Raw genomic sequence first — 21,774 nt, 5'->3', positions numbered from 1 at the left:
ATTTTAATTTGTATTCCATTATTTTTTATCATTGTGTAGTAACTTTATGACAATCAATGACTTTTCTGAACCTCATTTTGGCATAATATTTTTCAATATATCTATAAGGTTTATTCGAAGTGCTTAAAGTTTTAAGCTTAAAATGGAAGAAAATCTAAATTAAGTAAAATTAAGTGAAAAGGTATGGTTATGTTTGTTTTTGTTTGTGTGGTCTATCATATGCCTCTATTTATACTTGATTTTGTTGTATCTATCAATACAAATTTTTTCATTAGATTCTCAATGTATTGGAACTCCTCAAATGTTAATGTCATTACAGACTAATATATATATATATATATGTATATGTGTGTATATATATATATATATATTACAACTTATAGTGTTATAAAGAAAAACAGTTAAAAGTCATATACATTAGATAAAAAAATGTAAATTAGCATTCATTATTTTGTTTATTTTGAATATATTACATATATTTTTAAATTATCATTATTCTTATTCCCACGATGTAGTGCAGGCATGCATTCTGAAAAGCAAATAAAAATCAAATGTAAATTAAATATACACAAGGAGGATTGGTAAGCTTATTTTCCTATTTGGATGTTTTTTTTTTTTAGGGCTTTCATTTTCTAATTTAGGTACTCTGAGCAGTCTATTTTGTCTATTATGATGTTTTGTTGAATGTGTTGTACTATTTCATATTGAGATGTTTGTGTTCATAGTTTGATTGAAATATGGTGGTTTTTAAAGTGATTCGAGAATTAGGTTTTTATAAATAAGTTTGTCGATGGTAAGTTTTTTTGAAATGGGGTTTTGGGTTTAATGTAACTTAAATGTGCTAAGCATGGATTGAATTTTTCAATATGATTTTTCAATCGTTTGTTGATGCATTTGTTACTAATATTTCTTCAAGCCAATTCATGAGCAATGGCTTTATATTCTTAAAAATATAGGCATTCAATAGATCGAGAAGTTGCTCTTATAATGATCATGGCTTATTTGTCATATTTGTTGGTTGAGGTACAATAAGAGAATCTAAAAAATATTTTTTAATTCCATTTCTTTTTTTTCTTCATTTGTAAAAAGAAAAAATAACAAATTAAATTGTCACTGAAAAATCATGACTTGGGCACTGCATTTGTTAGATGTAATAAACTTACTTTTTTCTTGCAATTACTGAGTTTAAATGGGATTTTGACAATTTTCTTTGCGGCATTGTCATGTTACACTACACAGCATAATGTTATGTAAAGCTCGAGGATAACAACAAAGTAAGCTATAAATAGATATTAATTCCATGCTTAACTATGGATGATTTTGATGAATTTCCTTTTGACATATTTTAATTCCCAGTCTTTATACTGGTTAATAATTTCAAGCATACCTTTTCCACAATCTCAATAATTGCAGAAACATTTACATTCTTATATGTTAGCATGGATGCCTTGGATATTGACAAATGGAAAGCCAACAGTGCAAAGTAATTTTCTGTTACTGATGTATCTTTTAAGCTAATTACTTAGTTGCCTTTTAACTATATAGCTCATAAAAGCTACCTATCTATTTCATCTTTGCCTTGGTTTGCATTGAGAGGTCTATTTTTTGCCATACTATCATTTGTCTAACCTTTAAATATGGTTGTTGTTTACTTAGTTGAGGATTGCAGTTGCTGTCCCATTGTTTGCAAGATTTTAGAGTTTTTTGCCAAGGTAAAAAGCCATTAAAAGCTTCTATTGTTGCATGCCTTCCTCGTACATTCATTATAGGTAAACAAAGTTGTTTCATATTATTTTAATTGTTCAATGCTTTTATTTTATTTCATTATCATTTTTAAACGTTCTCACATTTTTACAAGTTAATTTAATTAAATGTTAATAATAGACTCAGAGTGAAACTCGAGCATCCTTCTAGTACAATAAAAATTTTGTCATAACTCAATTTTAATATTAAGTTATATATTATAAATTTCTTAACCAATTTTATCTTTCATCATTTTTAACTTTAATAATTTATAAAATTTTAAACATTTTCAAATTTTAAAATTAAATATTTGATTTATTTTGAATTTTAATTTTAAAATATAAATAAATTAAAAAATTATTTTATGTCTCATTAGAATAAAATTGTCTACATAAGCACATATATAAGTATATCTTATCTGATAATTTTTTTGTACATAAAAAATCACAATCTAAAAATAAGTGTAAATACTGAGATTAGTTAAATATGACTACATTAATTAATTAAGCTAAATTTAAGATTCAATTTTATATCTTGTAAAATAATATATAATCGTATAATTTATTTATATATACTATAATAAATTTTTTACTGAGTTGGTAATTTGGTGTCATGAGCCAAGTCATTAAGTGAAAGAAAGTTAATAAAAATAAAAAAATCAAATAAAAGTATTTTAACAAATATAAAATTAAATATATTTGTGTCTTTTCACTAAATAAAAAGTAAATATTTTTCGTATATTATTCTTCTAAATCTCATTTTAAAAACAATATCAGCATAGTGAGTGGGTTCTAGTTATTTTATATTAATAGATGTATTATTTAATATATTAATTTAATAATTACCTTAAGTATAACATATTTTATATGTAATTAAGATGAAATTTATATTAAAATTTATATTTTTTCATGAAAATTTAAACCGTTAATAAAAAGATACATTCTTTTGTTAAACTTAGATTTATTATTTAATCCATTACTTTACTTTTTTTTTCCCTTTCTTATTGGAAACCCAAACACAATTGAAGAAAAAACAAATCAAAAGGATACTTTCTCAGTACAAGAAGTACGAAAGTGTGTGATTATGCGAAGTATATTAGCAAGTATTTTTTTTCTTAATTTGTTAATTAAAATTAAAATTATATTTATTTGTAATTATTGTTTTACTTATTAAATTGCGAATTGAATTAAACTTTTAAAGAGGGCCTTTTAATATCATGAGATATTCCTAATTTTTAATGGGAGTAGAATTCGTAATTGTAAATATTGTATTTTTTTTTTCTTTTATTGTCAAACTCTTATGGAAATCTTTAATATCATGAGATAACAGATTATAAATTTTACATTTATTTTGATTTACCTACAAATCTAATGAATTAATAATCAACTGTAATATCCTATGGTTCATTTTTTTTTTCAATCAATCCAATTTGATCTCCAAAGTTTTTTGAATTTGATTAGGTTTTGTCAAGTTCAAGTGATTTTAAAGTAAACAGAAAATAATAAATAAATTTGAGCTTTGGCCAACATAATACTTTAGAGACTGAATGCAGACACATAACACTTTATTCAGATGAATTAAGTAATAGTAAAGGTTGACATCAAAATATATTAAAAATTAAAATTAAAAAAAAAAAAAAAACTTGTGTTTAAATTGCGGTCTGAAAAATTTTGATGGCGTGGGTTGTGGGAAAGAGAAATTATTAGAAATTCAACTAATTGCAAGCTTTTGCTAATGTATTTTCAACTGGGATATTATTCAAAATTTAAATTCAATAAGCAATGCTGTTCAATTCACAGCCACACACACACACGAATGGCCAAAGTGGCCAATGGCCAGGCATCAGTCATCTTCAACAATCGGAAAGCGAAGCAAACCGACCCATTCTCTTAGTCTTTGTTAAAACCACAAACAGCAAAATCCAAAAAGAATAACCCATCTTTAAGCAAACAGAAAAAACCCAGCATAATAAATCATCAAACAATATGGGAACTGTTATAGACTCCCATTTCTTAGCTCTAACTGCCGTTGTAACTGTAAGCTTTTATTTTCTTTTTCTCTTTCTCTTGTTTTTGTTTCCTTTTTTTTTTTTTTTCTTTTTTTTTCTCTCTAGAATTGATCCTCTGATTTATTTTGGTGTTTTATGTAGGTGGGATATCAGCTTTTTTTCTTTATAATCACTGCTCTTCTAAAGTTTGATAAAGTCACTGACTTTGCAGGTATCTAATCCATGCATTTAGCTTCTTTAATCGTTCTTTTTAACTGTTTATTAGAGCTAAGCTTCGAAAGTTCAAATCTTTGGGAAAGGCCAATACATCAATTCATAGAATTCTTCAAATGCATAAAATAGTTTTGTGGATTCATTGGTCGCTAACATTAGATAGGAGTTACTTTTGTCCAATTACCTTTTACAATTTAGGTAAAAATATCATTTTGTTTTTTACTCAGGAAGCACGAATTTCATTATAATTGCTGTGTTGACTCTGGTAATTAAAGGGTCATGGCATTTTCGACAGGTAATTGAGAATTTCCATAGATGAAATTACATTGACAAAGAAACTTTTATAGTATCTCTGAAATCGTTGACTGCGAAAATGTTTGCATTAAATATATATATATATATATTTAGTGAATCTTTGGTAGGATTATGATTCTTATATGAATTTTACTGAAACATTGTTGGTTTGGTGTTACAAGCTCTTTTAAAAGCTGTTGATCTTTCAATTTAGTTCATTTCTAATTTTGGTTGATTTTTTTGTTAATATTTAGCATGCTCTAGCTCTTCTAATATTGTTAATAATGATCATAGTTCAACACTCGTGTTTATAAGACTTAAGCTGATAAGAGTTTCTTCTTGGGGATGCATATCTTATTTTAAGATATTGCTGGTCTTTTTTCCTGCCTACAATTTCTATCTAAGCTATCGGCTGCATTTCATAAATTGATTTGGTTGAATTGATTTTTTCCTTTTCTAGGAAATTGCCTCTAATGACTCAGTTAAAAAAAAAAAAAATCAAATGCATAGAGTGGGAAAAATCAATTGGGTGGAGCATTCACCCTTTAATCAAATGTAAAGGGAAAAAAGATAAAACTTGCTGTCACTTATGTACTTTGGTGGAATGCTCCACTGCTGGCAATTTAAATCTGCTTTAATATCATTATCAAAATCCTTGTTTGTATTCAGTCTTTTTTGCCTAACTTTTTGTTCCTGTCAAACTTCTTTTACCTCGATGCCCACAACACTTTCCTTTTCTAGGTTAGAACCCTACATTTGCTTTTTGAATGGATTACATTTCCTCACTCCAGATGGAAGGTGTGTTTAATATAGAGATATGTAAACTCTACGGTCCTTACCTCTATGTTGGCAATTTCAAATTTAAAGTTTTCCGTGTATATCATATTTTGATGCTTTCTTAATATGTGTATTTTGCAGGTTTTTAGATTCCTCTTTAATAAATTTTTTATGACAGTAGTTATGATGCTTTAGCTGAAGCTTTTGAGTCATCTTAGAGGGTCTGTTGAGGGTTATGTGGTTCTTACAATTTAACTCGTTCAACTTAATTTTCATACAGACACACTTTGCATTAAATTGTTTGCATATTCACTGGTGGAAGTAACCCTAGGCAGAACTCTAATGAGATGAGCTAGGTTCAAGCTTTTTGATATTAAGTGGTACAGAGATTTCTTAACATTTTCCTTTCCATTTTTTTTTGTTTCTTTTGTAGAAAAAATGAAAAAGGGAAAAAACTTATGTTATTTTATGTCTCCTAGAGACCACCAATTTTGTATGTCCTAAGTGACAGCTGAGAATCTTGATGATTTGATACTTATGTATCTCTTTCAGCCTGGAATAATGTTCTGTCGACATATTTTTGCTATGAGTGATTTTGCAGCTCTGCTTTTCAGGTAGTCTTAACTTTGCTTGTAGTAATATGGGGCCTACGCTTGGCACTATTTCTCTTGATGAGGTATAATAGTATGAACTTTTATAAAGTTACTCTTCTTTTATAAATATATATTATGTATCTTTTTTTATTGTATATTTGATGCTTTAAACTTTTGATTACCATACGGCATAAAATATTTTTGGTTACCATACGGCATGAAATGCTTTCTGATTAGCATTGCTCCTGCTTCTATACACTTATCTTCAGTTATTATCTGTGTAAATTGATTTATCCTTTTTCCGGATCATCTGAATAAAATATTTTGCCCAACACTATGTAGGGCTCTTGTCAAGTTGAAGGCCATAAAAGAGTGAAAGATAAATACATGCGTGATATATACGAATATAATCATAGATATATACTTGTTTAGTGGAAGTGGAAGCGAAAGTGAAAGCTTGACTTGAATTACTGGTTGTTGAGCCAGATCACAATACGGAAATTGTTCTTTTCCAGAGTGTAAGTCCTTCAATGCACTGAAGCAAGAATTCCTCTTGAGAGTTTTACAATCCCTGCCCGATTGCTCTTTCTCCTTTTCACTCTCTTATTATTATTATTATTTTTTTGTGAGAAACCTTTTTTTTCTTCTCTTGTTAAATGGCCAAATACTTTTGATAGGAGATATGGGTGGCATTTTTCAGTTTTAATGGAAACTGGCTAAGGCAGTTTCATGATAAGAAAATAAACTGCCTAAGGCAGTTGATTTCATGGGATATACCCTCCTATTATGGGCAGTTATCCCACTATCCCAACAAAGAGATTTTCTGCACCTTGCAGATCCAGTTATTGGTATTTGATGTACATGACTTAGTCATCTCATACAGGCTTTTCATCTTTGCTTTTATAGCATCAACAGTTTATCTATGGTTTATTGCTTGTTGACTACCTACATATATATCGATGCCTAAGAGCCTATCTATAATACCTTCACTTTCTTATAGTCAGACTTAAACCAAACAACAAAGTAATGCCGCTCAAAATTATGCTTTTATCAATGTTCTCTAATTTTGGGACAGCATTTTTTATAATCTCCCTTTATTCTAGATGCTTTTGATTTGAGTCCTATTGTAAATATATTATCCTTCAATTTATAAAGACTCAATCAGAGGCTCGTTTTTTCTATTTCATATGAAATCACAAAAGAAACTTATTTTATTATCTCCCTTTATTCTAGATGCTTTTGACTTTTTATTCATATTGTAAATATATTATCCTTCAATTTATAAGGACCCAATCAGAGGTTTGCTTTTTCTATTTCATATGAAATCGCAAAAGAAATTTAAACAGCTTTCCTTGGTGTAGTTATTTCTAAGCATAGAAATTTTAATTACTGGTTTTATTGTCTTATGTTCATTAGTGCTCACACAAAATAAGCATAGCATCTACCTGTGACTGACAGAAATTCCTATATATACATGTCTAATTTTATTTTAACAGTAATGTGATGAACCTATAATGAGATCAAACAACAAAATTACAAGCATGCATAAACAACATAATAAAAGTAGCCTTTTGAGTAGCTTGTTTAGCTTTGGACACTGGTGTGTATTGCAAGATGAACTAGATAACTGAAGTTTATATCTTTAGGGTGCATCCATAACTTTTTGTCCAATAAGTGTTATTTAGCTAAAAATTACCTCCTACTTTTGTGTTAATGGACTTTGTTAGATTTTCTTGCCTACTTTGTAGCTTGAGGTATCTATTTCTGTAGTACATTTTATCCTGTAATAGTTATTTATAAAAAAATTATCAAATTATCTCTCAGCATCTATAATCAGAGAAAATACAATAAAAAGAAATACTAGTATGGGAAGGTTTTTTTTGTTTTTGCTATCAGGAAGCAGCAGATCAAGCAGCGATGAATGATGACTAAAACAGTGTAAGCATGATTAAAACTGAGAGGTGAGGGGAAATATCTATGGGCTTATTGCTGGACATGTTTTCATGCAATATAAGACCAAGACTGCATCAAAAAATTTTTTTGGCCTAATTGTAATTCAGACTAAGATTTAGCACCACATATTTAGTCCTTAATAATGATAGCTTGATAATAATCAGTTCTATGAAATTTTCTTTATTTATGCAAGATGCCCCATTTTGTATGATTCTTGTAAAAGGTTACACTTGATAGGTGATAATATTACTGTTATGATTATTTCCATTTGTGCGGGCTAGGCTATCCATAGACCAGTGTTCACTTGGGCCTGTGGTAGGATTAACATTATGCCTCATGCATTGGAAGGACCCCTTTCGTTATCGGTAAAAATCAGGCAAACACTAGTCACTTGGTAGGCATGCTACTTTGAACTAGCAAATGTTTCATATCATCTTTCTATCTTATTGATTCTGACTCTTGTGGAGTTTGCCCATATACTGTCGAAGGAATGCTTTTTGTAACAATTCCTCTTATGTAAAATTGTTCATAATTATGCTTTTGTAACATGCTGGCAATCAGAATTTTGCAATGGGGGGAGGATCGACGTTTTGATGAGATGCGCAGTAATTTGGGGAAACTAGCAGTTTTCTGGATATTTCAGGTCTTATTATCCGTCTGCTCACAGCTATTTCTTTGCTGTTTATTGGGGTGACATGTAATAAACTTTAACGTACCCCAATCTTTGCATGCATGGCAGGCTTTCTGGGTGTGGACTGTGAGTTTGCCTGTAACAGTGGTTAATGCGAGTGACAGAGATCCATCCATTCAGGCTGAAGACATTATAGGGTGGATTATGTGGGCAGTGGGTATCTCTATTGAAGCTACAGCTGATCAGCAAAAGCTTTCTTTCAAGAATTCTCCAGAAAACAGAGGAAAGTGGTGCAACATTGGATTATGGAAATACTCTCGCCATCCAAACTATTTTGGTGAGGTGAGCATCATGACCTTCCACTGTCACCAGGAACCAGCAAGATAGTTAGAAAAAGAGCTTTGACTTTCTTATGCATCTGGTTGCATGCTTCCCTAGATGACTCTAGCTAATAGTGCTTTGATTTATTTAAGTGTCCCAATTGCTTAACTGCATAATTCATTTTAATCTTGTTAGCTTCAATACTTTATCATCCTGCCTCTCATGAGCTCTTGCTTCATGGTCCAATCATGTGATTCTGAGATATAAAAGAAAGTAGGTTTGTGGAAATCTAATCTTCATTATTACTTGATTAGTTGATTTTATCTATTTTAGTTAAGTCTCTTATTTTTATAATAAGAATGATTTGGGTAATTACACTAAATCCATTAGATATTTTCCTATTATGTGTAGAAAGTAAATTACTCTTTTGATTAGTTATTTTAATGCATGAAAATCTTTGGTTTTTAAGGTTGAGAATATTCAGTCTTTAGCCTATATTTTTTCATGCAATTCTAGCATTGTAATAAGAAAAATATAGAATAATAAAATAGTTTTACTCTAGAGATTTCTTCATGATATCAGAGCACGATCTGAACTTTTGAAAAATTTCACTCGGAGTCTAACATGGCCAGCAGAAAGGAGAGTCCGACTTCAAAGGTTACCTTTAATCTCGAAAATAGTGTTTCTCAATCATTGAAGAACATTACCACTCCTATTCGAATATGTTCTTTAGCACAAAAAGGTAATTTTCTAAGTACCTTGAGTGTAAAACTAAAGAAATCAAATTCATAAATTGTGGATTCAAGAGTTTCAAACCATATGACTAGGGATGCATCTATATTTAGTAAATATAACTCATGTCATGAAAACTTCACAGTTTGAATTGCTGATGGGTCACTTTCAAAAGTAACCGGTACAGGTTCTGTTATTATTACCAAATAGATAACACTTGATTCTGTTCTATTTGTCCAAAATCTAAGTTGCAATCTACTGTCTATAAGCAAACTTACAAGAGACCTTAAGTGTGTTACTAAATTTCTTCCAAATATGTGTGAATTTAAGGATTTGGATTCGGGGAAGATGATTGGCAATGCTAAGATGTGTACAGGACTCTATATCCTAAGAGCTAATGATTTTGAAAGACAATATCAAAAGACCTCTTGTGTGGCTTCATCTTTTTGTAATAATAAAGAGTACTATCATGTTGTGGCACTATCAACTAGGTCATCCAAATTTTTTGTACCTTAGAAGGTTGTTTTTCTCATTATTCAATCAAAATCCTAACAACTTTTAGTATGAAGTTTGCCAACTATCTAAACAAACGCGCATCACATTCCTAATCAACCTTACAAACCATCCTATTCTTTTTTAACGATACACAGTGACATTTGGGGTTCCTCTAGAGTAAATAACATTACTGGCTCCAGATGGTTTGTCATATTTATTGATGATCACACTAGAGTTACTTGGGTATTCCTTATAAAGGAAAAATCAAAAGTGAGCCAGCTATTCCAAAACTTCAACAATATGATCCAAACTCAATTCAAAACCAAAATACAAGTCTTGAGAATTGCCAATTGGAAAGAATACTACAATTCAATTCTTGGATGATATCTAATGATGTACGGTATAATTCATCAAAGCTCGTGTTGACATTTCTCAACAAAATGGCATTGCTGAAAAAAAGAATCGACATTTGTTGGGAGTTGCCAGATCCCTCATGATGGCTGCCCATGTGCCTAAGCATTTTTGGGGTGAGGTTGTTCTTACTGCTACATATCTTATAAATAGAATGCATTCTCGAGTCCTAAAATTTCAAAGCACTTGCCAATCCCTTTTCAGTTCCTATCCTCACCTTCGAATTATTTTGTCTATTCTCATTAAAGTGTTTGGATGCACTGCGTTTGTTTTTACCAGCCAATAAAACGAAAGCAAGTTAGATCTCAAATCCATCAAATGTATATTTCTCGGATACTCCCCGAATAAAAAAGGATACAAGTGTTACCATTAACAAATAAATTTTACCACCGGTTGAATGTTACTTTTTTGGAAAATCAACTTTACTTTTCCAAAATTGCCATTAAAGGGAAGAATCTAATCACACGAGAATATCAACTTTGGGAAGATCCTATTGTCGAACTATCAAACACTTCTCAAACTCCCTTTCATGTCCAAAACATCAAACCGGATCCTCTAACTCCCTTTAAAGTTCAAAACATCCAACTAAAGCCCTCAAGCCCGAAGTCCACACTAGGGAAAACAAACAAAGAATTGATTGTCTATTCAAGAAGACAAAAAACTCATAAGGATATAGGATAATATGCATCTTCAAAGCAAAATCAAGAATCTAAACCGATTACAGAGATACTTGAAACCAACACAGGTAACACTATTATTGAATCTGATTCAATTGAATCTTTTGATGATCTTGATCAACCGATTGCTCTACAATATGTTTGGATTGAGGGGAGAGGAAGGAAAAGAAAGTAAAGTAAAGAATGTAAAGGAAACAAAACCCCTTTTCCCTTGTTTGGATAAATTTTTAATTTATAGTGTGTTTGGATTGAGGGGAGAGGAAGGAAAGGAAAGTAAAGGAATGTAAAGAAAACAAAACCCCCTTTCTTTTGTTTGGATAAATTTTTAATTTAAGGAAAGGGAATGAGGTGGAAACCAAATAACCTTTGGTTTCCCTTCTAAACCCAATTATTTTAATACCCCGATTTGGAGGAAAAGCTAAGGAAAGGAAAGTTGAAAACTATTTTTTTTATAAAAAGACTATTATGTCCATCTTTTTATTAATACTAAAAACCTAATAAAAAAGCCGAAGCAGATCACAATTATCTTGTAATTTTTTCAAAGCCATCTTTTTTTTCAAGTAAGTTTTACATATCTCTTCTAATATAAAACTTTTTTTATAATTTTTTGGTGATTTGATTTTGATGAATGGTTGAATATGAATAGATATATTTTTTTGATTTATAAGATGACAGACTAGCTCAAAATCCATCAATGAATGTTTGTAAAATATCTTCTTGTTTCACTTGATTAAAAACTATTGATATAGCAGCAATTGTGAGGCTAGACAAGATAACAAACATATCATAGTCCATGAGTGCTCTAAAATCATAAGCAATGAAAGGTTATAATTGGAAAAAATTATTATAATGAATCATTTCCTTTCCTTTTCACTCTTTATCCAAACAATGGTTGTTAGAATTCCTTTCCTTTCTTTTCTTTTATAAATTTTAATTATCCAAACAAGGGTTACATATATCCTTTCCTTTCCTTTAAAAAATTTCTTTTCCATTCTTATCCTTTACTTTCCTTTATTAATATTTATCCAAACATAGCGCTAAGGAAATGTGTGAGATCATGTACTCAACACTCAATTTGTAATGTGGTTTCTTATGAAGGTTTATCACCCAGTTATCGGGCTTTCGTTACCACACTAAACAATACGCAAATTCCCAATAATATTCATGAAGCACTAATGCAACCAAAATAGAAGATGGCTGTTTTGGAAGAAATCAAGGCTCTAGAAAAGAACAAAACATGGGAGATTTTAGAACTACCCAAAGGGAAAAATCCAATTGGGTGCAAATAGATTTTTACTGTCAAACATAATGCAGATGGAAGTATTAACAGATTTAAAGCTTGCTTTGTTGTAAAAGGATTTACTCAATCTTATGGTGTTGACTATGAGGAGACATTTGCTCCGGTTGTTAAACTTAATTCAATCCGGGTGTTATTATCATTGGTAGCAAATCTAGATTGGTCACTCCACCAACTAGATGTCTAAAATGCATTTCTTAATGGCAACCTAGAAGAAGATTACATGGAAATCCCTCTAGGATTCAAAAACCAAGACAATTTTGGCAAGGGATGTAAGCTTCAAAAGTCTTTATATAGTCTCAAACAATCCCAATGTGCATGGTTTGATAGACTAACAAAAGTGGTAAAGAAGTATGATTTTTCACAATGCTAGACCAATCACACCATGTTTTTCAAACATTCACGTGAAGGAAAAATATCCATTCTTATTGTCTATGTGGATAACATTATTCTTGCTGGAGAGTGTGGAAGAAATTAGCAACCTAAAGAACTTCCGAGCCAAAGAATTTGAAATCAATGATTTGGGACACTTCAAATATTTTCTTAGCATGGAGGTAGCTTGCTCAAGAAATAGCATCTCTGTTTCACAACGTAAGTATGTCCTAGACTTACTAAAGGAAACTGGAATACTTGGATGCAAACCTGCTGATACTCTTATGGACACAATGAATAAGTTAGGAATGGAAGAAGGAAGTCTACCAATAGATAAGGGTAGATATCAAAGACTTGTTAGGAAACTTATCTACCTCTCTCATAAAAGACCAAATATCGGTTTTTCAGTTAGCATGGAAGTAGATTGATGAACAACCCAACCAAGGAACACTTGAGGGCTGTGTATCGAATCTTATAATACTTAAAGAAAAGTCTTGGCAAAGGGTTATTTTTTAATAAGACATCACGCCGAAATGTTGAAATTTACGCTGATGCTAATTAGTTGGATTTGTTATTGACCAAAGATCAACTACTGGTTATTGTACCTATGTGTGGGGAAATTTGGTTACTTGACGAAGCAAGAAGCAATCGGTGGTGGGTAAAAGTAGTGCGAAAGCTAAGTTTAGGGCTATGTATCATGGCATATGTGAGGGAATTTGGTTGACAAGATTGCTAAGGGAGTTAAAGGTCTTTTCAGAAGAATCCATGAAGATATTTTGCGACAAAAACGCTGCCATAAGTATAGTAAAGAATCTTGTTCATCATGATAGGACTAAACAAGTGGAGATTGATTGTCACTTCATCAGAAAGAAGATAGAGGATGGAATTGTTTGATTAGTTTATACTCCCACATGCCTCCAAACTGCAAACATACTCACTAAAGCTCTCTCTCGAAATAACTTTGAGAATCTAAAGTCCAAACTAGGCATGATTGACATCTACCACCCAGCTTGAGGGGAGTGTGGAAATCTAATCTTCATTATCACTTGATTGGTTGACTTTATCTATTTTAGTTAAGTTTTTTATTTTTACAATAAGAAGTAATTTGGGTAATTACACCAAATCCATTAGATATTTTCGTATTATGTGTAGAGAGTAAACTACTCCTTTGATTAGCTGTTTTAATACATGAAAATCTTGGGTTTTTAAGGCTGAGAATATTCAGTTTTTAACCTATATATTTTCATGCAATTCAAGCATTGTAATAAGAAAAATATAGAAGAATAAAATAGTTTTATTCTAGAGATTTCTTCAAGGTTCATCTAATTTTTCTGATTTACAGATTGCTATAAGCATGTGGATGTTTTGGATCTTTAGATTGGAACAGTGTGGGTGTAACAATTTTTGTTTCTGTCCAAAACTCTGGTGCACCTTCAGCAAAAACTGCTGAAATTTCATTTGCATTTTGACATCATTCCTTACTAATGTTTTCACTGCCTGGTTTTACCTTTCTCATAGTTAGGACCAGATTCCAATCTCCATTTATGTGCGTCTGTACCATCTCTAATACACCTGCAATTGTAGGTTGTAATAGTTGGGTATCTCTAAGCTGAAAATAACAGGGTATAGATTTGCCTTTTGTTAGATGAACGAGTAGAATCTCACTCAAATAGGTGACATGGGATTCAAGTAATTGAGAAATGTGGGGATTGGGTTATATTGCTTTTAAATTAAAAAATATAGATCTCTTTAACTGTATCCCTTTGACATAACGTAACATTCCTTTATGTCAAAGGGAAAATAGAGTTGAACCTAACAATACCAGAGCCACTAGAGCCTTGATACTTTGCCCTTGTTTAATAATAATTTCTCTAAATGATTCTTTTAACAAATATATTGGCCAGATTTTCCTATGGTGGGGAATTTTTGTGGCATCTGCAGCCATACTTGAAGGTTCTGAATGGCTTGTAATTCTTGGGCCAATCTTTCTGACATTGCTACTTCTTTTTGTTAGTGGCCTACCATTGCTCGAGGTTTGTTTCCTTGCTTAAGTTCTTTTATTATAAGATTTTGCCACAATTTTGCAATATACTGATGTTATATTACATCTATGGACTCAGGAGTCAGCAGACAAGAAGTTTGGTGATGTGGCTGCATATAGGATTTACAAGAAAACAACTAGGTTAGTAATCCTTGCTTCTGCTATTTAATCTCTTGAAGTATGAATTGGAGGAGGAAGTTACTATCTTTTTCTGATTTCAGCCCTCTTATTCCACTGCCACAAGCTGTATATGGGAACCTGCCGTTATGGTTCAAGGCCACTTTTCTCTTCGAATTTCCTTTCTACAGTCGTAATTTTCCACAAGAAGGGCCCAACTGGTGAGACTAAATCTAATCTTTCTGTAAGTGGTTACTTTTGGGCTGTTATACAATCTTGAACCTATTTTCCACTAGTAAGTTTGTCTTTGGAAGAACATATTGTACTTGAAACTTCATTTGAAAATTCTTATAATATGACTGTATCCTTTTAGTTGCCGATTAATACTTCTCTAGCCCATGTTCTTGATATTTTTGACCCCTTTTTCATCCTATCCATTGTTATTTTGTTTTAAAGGTGCTTGATATTTAATCGCCTTCATAAGGTGGAAATGACATCTGATTGATCTCCCAACAACCCTACTTCCTCCAGGAAGGGAAATGGGGGCCAATTTATTTATTTATTTGAATTTTAAATTTATGAGAGGTAAATGTTTTAAGAAAGACAGCATATATTGAATTAAGCTTCAAATTTATATTTTGGACTTCATTGTTTGATTGCTTGTGATGGTCTTTCGTCAACTATGGTTATTGTGTATAATCAATGTTTTCTACCTTGTCAGGGGGAATTCGATTAAATAAATTGCTGTTAAACTGCACAAATTAGACCTCTTAAAAGCTGAGGTCAAGAAATGACAAAAACAAAAACATAAAATCAAATGTTATACACCCGCAGTTTTGTTGATGTTTTCCAAGGACGTAAGAGCACCCGTCTTCCCTCATCTGGTGGCTGGGAATGTGATACCAGAATATAAATGACCCATTGGTGAAGACATACGAGGTAGACCATTGACCAAAGTTTTGCTGTTGCATTTTTTTTTTTAAGAATATTGCACCAGCCACAATAGCATCCAACTGCTTGACCATTGATCCGAGTTGCCGTTTGCCGGACAGAATTTTGTCCTCAAGCAGAGGCTTCAACAAAGATCCCATGTTCCTGATTCCAAATCACTTGATGAGACATCACTAGTGTTCATGGACTTGCTCTCATCCAGCATCCTAGAAACTGCCTAAAGTTCACAAAACCAAATTACAAGACCTGTTGTTTAGTTCTGGAAAATTGTAATGCTAATCATTCATAAAATAAGTACCTCAATTCTAAACAACTGTGTTGCCTTATCTGAGGAGAGAATCTCAACCTGAAGAAAACAACAGAGTGAAGAAAGTGACTCTTTGCAAGAAAAATTGTTATTGGATACAGCGAGGAGCGTAACACATGAATTAAATCTTCAATATCAATTTGTTTAATTCATGTGAGTTTACACTTGCATGCATTTCAACACTTGGCATTGCATTGATGTTTCTAAGTTGAATTATTGCAGAAAGGTGCTTGGGTTAAATTATTCCACTGATTTTGGCATATGATCAATTGATATTTGGAGTCAAACTTGATTGTTTCTTGCTACTATTTAAACACAGTTAGGTATCCTGCATGCTGTATTTAAAGTAAAAAAGAAAAAAAATTTAAAGGAAAAGTGGAGACCTAAAGTGCAGAAATAGATGTGATATTTGATTAACCAGAACCATTCACATGTACAATGTTTGAAAGACAGACCTGGGCTTGTTTCTGAATTAAATGATCAGTCAGCTGTCCAAGCCTTCGCTTCAGCTCAACTTCTACTTCTGTTGGGTCCTCCAACTCTTTCCTTGTCGATTCAATGCTTGCTTCCAATTGTCTTGCCTGTTTGTAACAAAAAAAAATCAAATTGGCATACATAAAACCTAAAACAGTTCTATACTAATAAATCAGGCTAAAATATTAAAAAAGATCCTGGTACTTTCTAAAATTTCGCAGATAAAGCTCATATGTTATACTGTACAAAAGTGAGCCCTTTAAGTACTATTTTTGTTTAATAGAGCCCCCATGTGGATGGAAACCGAAAAAATCTGTTATCTTAGCCGTATCAGCACGTTCGAGGCCATTCTCTCTGCCATGTCAGCATCTACAAAGGTAATATACATGGCAAAATAAGGGCTCTGAAGATTGATTCTGTTGTGGCATGTCATGATAGCTAGGGCTGCATGCCATGGAAATGCTACCTCAGCATGAATTTTCATATTTTTGCCATATAGGTGCTGAAGTAGCAAAAGTAATAACCACGCAGATACCTGACAAGGCAAAGATAATGTACTTCAACAGATTTATCCAAAATATGGGCCTAGTAAAACAAAATAATGTTTTAAGATCTCAATTGGGTGCAATGGAAGAATAGGAGCTTATCTGGAAAATTGAGGAACGTAACGAGGCTTTTCTAATATTTTAACCAACACATAAAGGGACTGAGTGAGCTTGACACCGACTCAATTTGTGAATTTATAGAAAAATCACAAATAATAATAAAAAAATATGATCAACAAGGAATATATATGTCCATTTGGACAAACTTTTTTTAAGTTGATGTTCTCCCTGCCTTACGCATTTGAGTTTTGACCTACTAGTGTTCTCCATTCCCTTTTTCTCTCCGGGAAATTACTTCTATGACATTTCCAGCTAATAATCAGTAAAAAATCAATAAGGATTTCTTGTATGCATAACCAAAATAATGCCCACATACCTTCCCACGTGTTCCAAGTTCCAACAATTGTTACCACTTCCCCCTACACCCAAAACAACTCTTTTGCACCCGGGAATGAATTCAAGATTTTGTTTCACTAGGAACAAACTTACTATTTAATATATTTACTTAAAATTTCTTATTTAATGTAAAAATAATGTCTTCTAAATATAAAATAGACTTTTAGACCAACAAAATGTAAAACATACTTTTAACAAAAATATTTGAAATATTTCTTATAATAGCAAAGTAATAAAAAGTTTAAATAGAAATTAACACAAATACAACAAAAACTTATAATATTGAAACTTTTAAATATCAAAATTTGTCATTTTCAAATGAAAATAATTAATACTCGATAATTGAGTCGAATAATTTTCATAATTAAAAAACGTAAGAATTTTTTTCCTTATCAATTTATATATATTTATTTGGTTTCGAATATTTTCTCTAAAATCTACTTTCTTTTATTAAGATATTTGTTCTTAATTAATTTAAATCAAATACTAATTCAGATTAACTAAGTTTATAATGCATAAGATAACATATGAAAAATACAAAATAAGAACAACATGATGCTATTTTCATAAATACATATAAACTTTTTTTTAATAAATTTAAAATTGATGCTTGCTTTTTTAAAATTTTACAATTTGTTAGATTATATCTCTACATCATTATTTTACACTAAATATATTATTAAAAATTCTAAATAGTATTAAATAAATACCTTATCAAATTATCCATATGAAAGAAAAACAATAAAAGAGAGAGTTTTGATATATTAAAAATGAATTTTTGTATCATGGGGTTTTGGTGGTTGTTGCATTTTATCCATTATGTAGTTTTACACTACAAGAATTTTGCAGCTCTAATTTTTACTTATTTTCCATTTTAATGTTTGACTTATGTTGCAACATGCGGATTTGTAAACTCGACTACAAGACATAAAATTTTATATATAAATAAAAAAATATGAGAAGTCGCAATTAATTTTTTGTTAGATGTGATTGGCTACCTAAAAATATTATATTTTTAATAAAATAAAAAAAATAAATTTAAGATTTATCAAAAAGATATTTTTGATATTTGAAAATAGAGCTGGATTTAGGGGGTACAATTATGCATGGAGAAAATTAGCATTCCTATAATACCCATTTAAAAATGATACTAATTAATCAAGCATTATCTTTTGGTATTGCATAAAAATTATTTCAATTTTAAATTTGATGATAATTTCCTTCATTTAAAAAAAATCAAATGTATTTGATAAAAAATCTTATTTAAAAATATTACGAAAATATTTAGATTAAAGAATCATCTTAAAATTCTTCAATATCTATGCAAAATTTAAAGATAACTCTTTCTTCCTAAGATTTACTACGACATTCTTTTAAAATGAAAATAACATTATTTGTAGATAATTGCAGGTGATTTTCAACCTCTAGGCAGAGTACTAAGAATTATTTTTTGTGGAATGTTATTTTAGTTTTATTTCAAAATTCATATTTTTGAATATTTTCCATGAAAAAAATATTTTGTGAAAATTTGATGATGCTGCAATTAACAAATAAGTAATAATAATTAAAAGATATAAACATGTGAAATGAACGTAAGCAACAACCCAAAAATAAAGATATGCTATGTTATATATGATGATGAGATACAATTTTGAAATCGGATTCTTAAATATAAAATGATCATCCGAACTCTTCAATCTCTAAGCAAAGTTTAGATGAGACTATTTATACTTAAGATCCTGCTTTTATTTCTTTTATTTTGTTAAAACCTTTTATTATTTTTTTGTTAAACAATCATATAAAAACTTAATGAAATAAAATTTTTTAAATATTCAATCATTTAAACGGTATTTAGGAACATATTATTTCATATAAGATTTCATACAAATCCTTCGAGTTTGTAAACAACTTTAGGTATTGAAAACGCCTGACATTTTCGTAATTTAACCTTTTTGAGATCAATTTTTTGTGAAAAACTTCAAATCATGTTTAAATATTATTTCATGAATTTTGAAGTATTAAAAATCTTTATTGCACTTTAGAAAGAGTGAAATTACTAAAATGCTCTATAGAAGTATTTTTATAATTTGACTTTTTCAAGAATGATTTTTTACAAAAAACTCTAGATCATAGTTAAATATTATTTTATGATTTTTAATCTATTAAAATTATGAAAATAAAAATTGGATCATAATATTTTGGAAAAATAAAAAAAAAAGCTTAAAAACACTACTAAGTGTAAAATGATCTTTTCTCATTAGGACAATTGTACAGAGGCCAAGTTGTGTACTCTATTTTCTTAGAGCCATTGATTTTAAAAAGGTTTAAGTCCTAGGATCAAAATTACATTGCTTGATCACTAAACTTGAGGGAAAAGACAAAAATTACTATGATCATTGGATGGGGATTAATAAAAAAACTACGAAATAGTTGCTTGGCCTTTAAATAATATCATAAAGGACTGGAAAAAAGGGAGGCAATGGTTATTAGAGGTGTAAAAACCAAAAAAAGAAAGGAGAAAATCAAAAAAATTGAGGAAGCTAGAAGGGTATAAACTTTTTTCTTTCTCATGCATTTCCTATATAAGCTTTCACATTCATTCATGTAATTTCCTTTTATCTCCATGATTTTTCAAGAAGAGAAAACCTTTCCCATGGTTGTTCTCTTCTACATTCTCTCTAGATTCACTAGTTAATCCTACCAAGCTAATGGTATTGTTTGAAACAACAAAAAATTAAAAAGCAATAAAATCCAAGTGAGGAATTCATGGCCAAAGGTTTCCATCTTTTGGTCAAAACTCCCTTTTGCCTTTTCTTGTGATTTGCATACTAGGCTTAAAATATTGTGGTGTGTTTGTCATATTGAAGATTGTTGTTTTCATATTTGTTTACCATTTTGATGCTATATGTGTGTTGTTTGACAACGAAATATTCTTTACTATTTTCATTCTTGTTAGTTTTTCAAATGTTTGATAAAAATCATTTAACAATAAAAATGTTTTGTAAGCTAGTTTTCCAAGTGCTTGAACTATGCCCAAGAAAAGGTTATAATTGTGGAAAAACCCATAGGAAGTTCTCAGCCTAGCTTTCCTATTGCTTGGCTAAGACTTAAATCTTACTTGATGACTAAATTTTTTTACTAAAATGCATTCTTGCCTTGGTTTTTAGCTAGAATTTCATGTTTTCCAATTTCTTAATGAAATTTCCTAAAAATAAACATAATGTTGAAGTGAATTTTTAGTGATTTTAATTTAGTTTTCCAAGTGTTTGTAAGGAATCCTTATAATGGGTATATGGTCTTTGATGAGTGGCCAACATAAGCACTCCAAATTGGCCATAGGGGCTTTCGCCCTAGGCCATTCCCATCCTTGGCCAAGACCCTCTTTTACTTGTCCTCTTGTATTTGTTTGTTTACTAGCTTATGCATGTTTAGTTTATCAAGTGCTTGTGATATTGCTTTAGGTATATAATTCCATGATAGTTTAATTTCATGTATTATTTGCATTTTAGTTTAGGATTTAAATGTTATGAGGATTGTCATGTATCATTTGTAAAAGTATTAAAACCCTAAATTTCGAAACCATTTTTTATGGCTTGCTTAGAAAGTTCGCTAGATGTTGAGGATTGTTTAAAATGCTCACAAAAATCATGGTAAATCTTAAAACCAAACCCCAAAGTCAAGTTCTAAAACCCCATGATAAAAACCTAAAACCCTAAAATTAAACTGTAAACCTCAAAATGAACCCCTAAACCTCAAAGTCAAACCTCTAAAACCCAAAGCCAACTTTTAAATCCCAATGTAAAACCCTAAACTTAAGGTTAAACACTTAAACCCTAAAGTCAACCCTTAGAACCCTAAAGTCTAACCCTAAAAGCCAACTCAACCCCTAAAACCCAGAGTAACCCTTAAACCCTAAACTCAACCCCTAAACCCCAAAGTCAAACCTTAAAACCTAAAGTCAACCCATTAAACCTGAAAAGTAAAATCCTAAACCTCAAAAATCAAACCCTAAACCTTAAAGCCAATCTAAACCATAAATCCTGAAACCAAACCCAAAGTAAAACCCTAAATCCCAACCTAAACCCTAAACCTAGCATAAATCCTAAATCAAACCCCAAACCCTAGAAAAACCCTAAACCTTACTCAAACCCTAAAACAAAAGCTAAACCTAACCTTAAATCCTAAATCCCAAAACCTAACCCTTTACATTACCCTAAACCCTAACCTTAATCCTAAACTAACTCTAAACCTAAACCATGAACTTAGCCTTTAACCTTAAATCTGACCTAAACCTTAAATCCAACCTAAAACCTTAAAGTATCTAGACTTAAAACCAATCAAATTTCAAAACCTTGAACTCATTTCA

General features: G+C 30.7%; 1 protein-coding gene across 10 annotated transcripts; it reads left to right on the top strand.

The window, feature by feature from the left end:
* The first annotated feature begins 3,392 nt into the window (after nt 1-3,392).
* Nucleotides 3,393-16,225, top strand: LOC111290970 (uncharacterized). 10 transcript variants are annotated; one of them, XM_089768034.1, is made up of 12 exons: nt 3,893-3,962; nt 4,192-4,259; nt 5,316-5,415; nt 5,650-5,711; nt 5,971-6,146; nt 7,525-7,589; nt 8,143-8,224; nt 8,321-8,554; nt 14,422-14,550; nt 14,638-14,699; nt 14,780-14,896; nt 15,510-16,047. In XM_089768034.1, the coding sequence occupies exons 6-12, from the start codon at nt 7,573-7,575 to the stop codon at nt 15,586-15,588; spliced, it is 720 nt and encodes a 239-aa protein (XP_089624160.1). In that variant the 5' UTR covers nt 3,893-3,962; nt 4,192-4,259; nt 5,316-5,415; nt 5,650-5,711; nt 5,971-6,146; nt 7,525-7,572; the 3' UTR covers nt 15,589-16,047. The 10 variants fall into 10 exon arrangements, 9 of the variants coding, with proteins under 9 accessions (XP_089624157.1, XP_089624156.1, XP_022738225.1 ...); XR_016346362.1 differs by lacking the exons at nt 5,316-5,415; nt 5,971-6,146; nt 7,525-7,589 and adding an exon at nt 3,393-3,779 and having other exon boundaries at nt 15,397-15,614; nt 15,728-16,225; XM_089768031.1 differs by lacking the exons at nt 5,316-5,415; nt 5,971-6,146; nt 7,525-7,589 and adding an exon at nt 3,393-3,779 and having other exon boundaries at nt 15,510-15,614; nt 15,728-16,046.
* The last annotated feature ends 5,549 nt before the right edge of the window (nt 16,226-21,774 follow it).

The sequence above is a fragment of the Durio zibethinus genome, chromosome 11, assembly GCF_047325235.1.
Source record: "Durio zibethinus cultivar Kanyao isolate XHJ-2024 chromosome 11, ASM4732523v1, whole genome shotgun sequence".
NCBI lineage: Eukaryota > Viridiplantae > Streptophyta > Magnoliopsida > Malvales > Malvaceae > Durio > Durio zibethinus.
The sequence above is the reverse complement of the archived record's forward strand: the minus strand, read 5'-3'. Positions and strand labels throughout refer to the sequence as shown.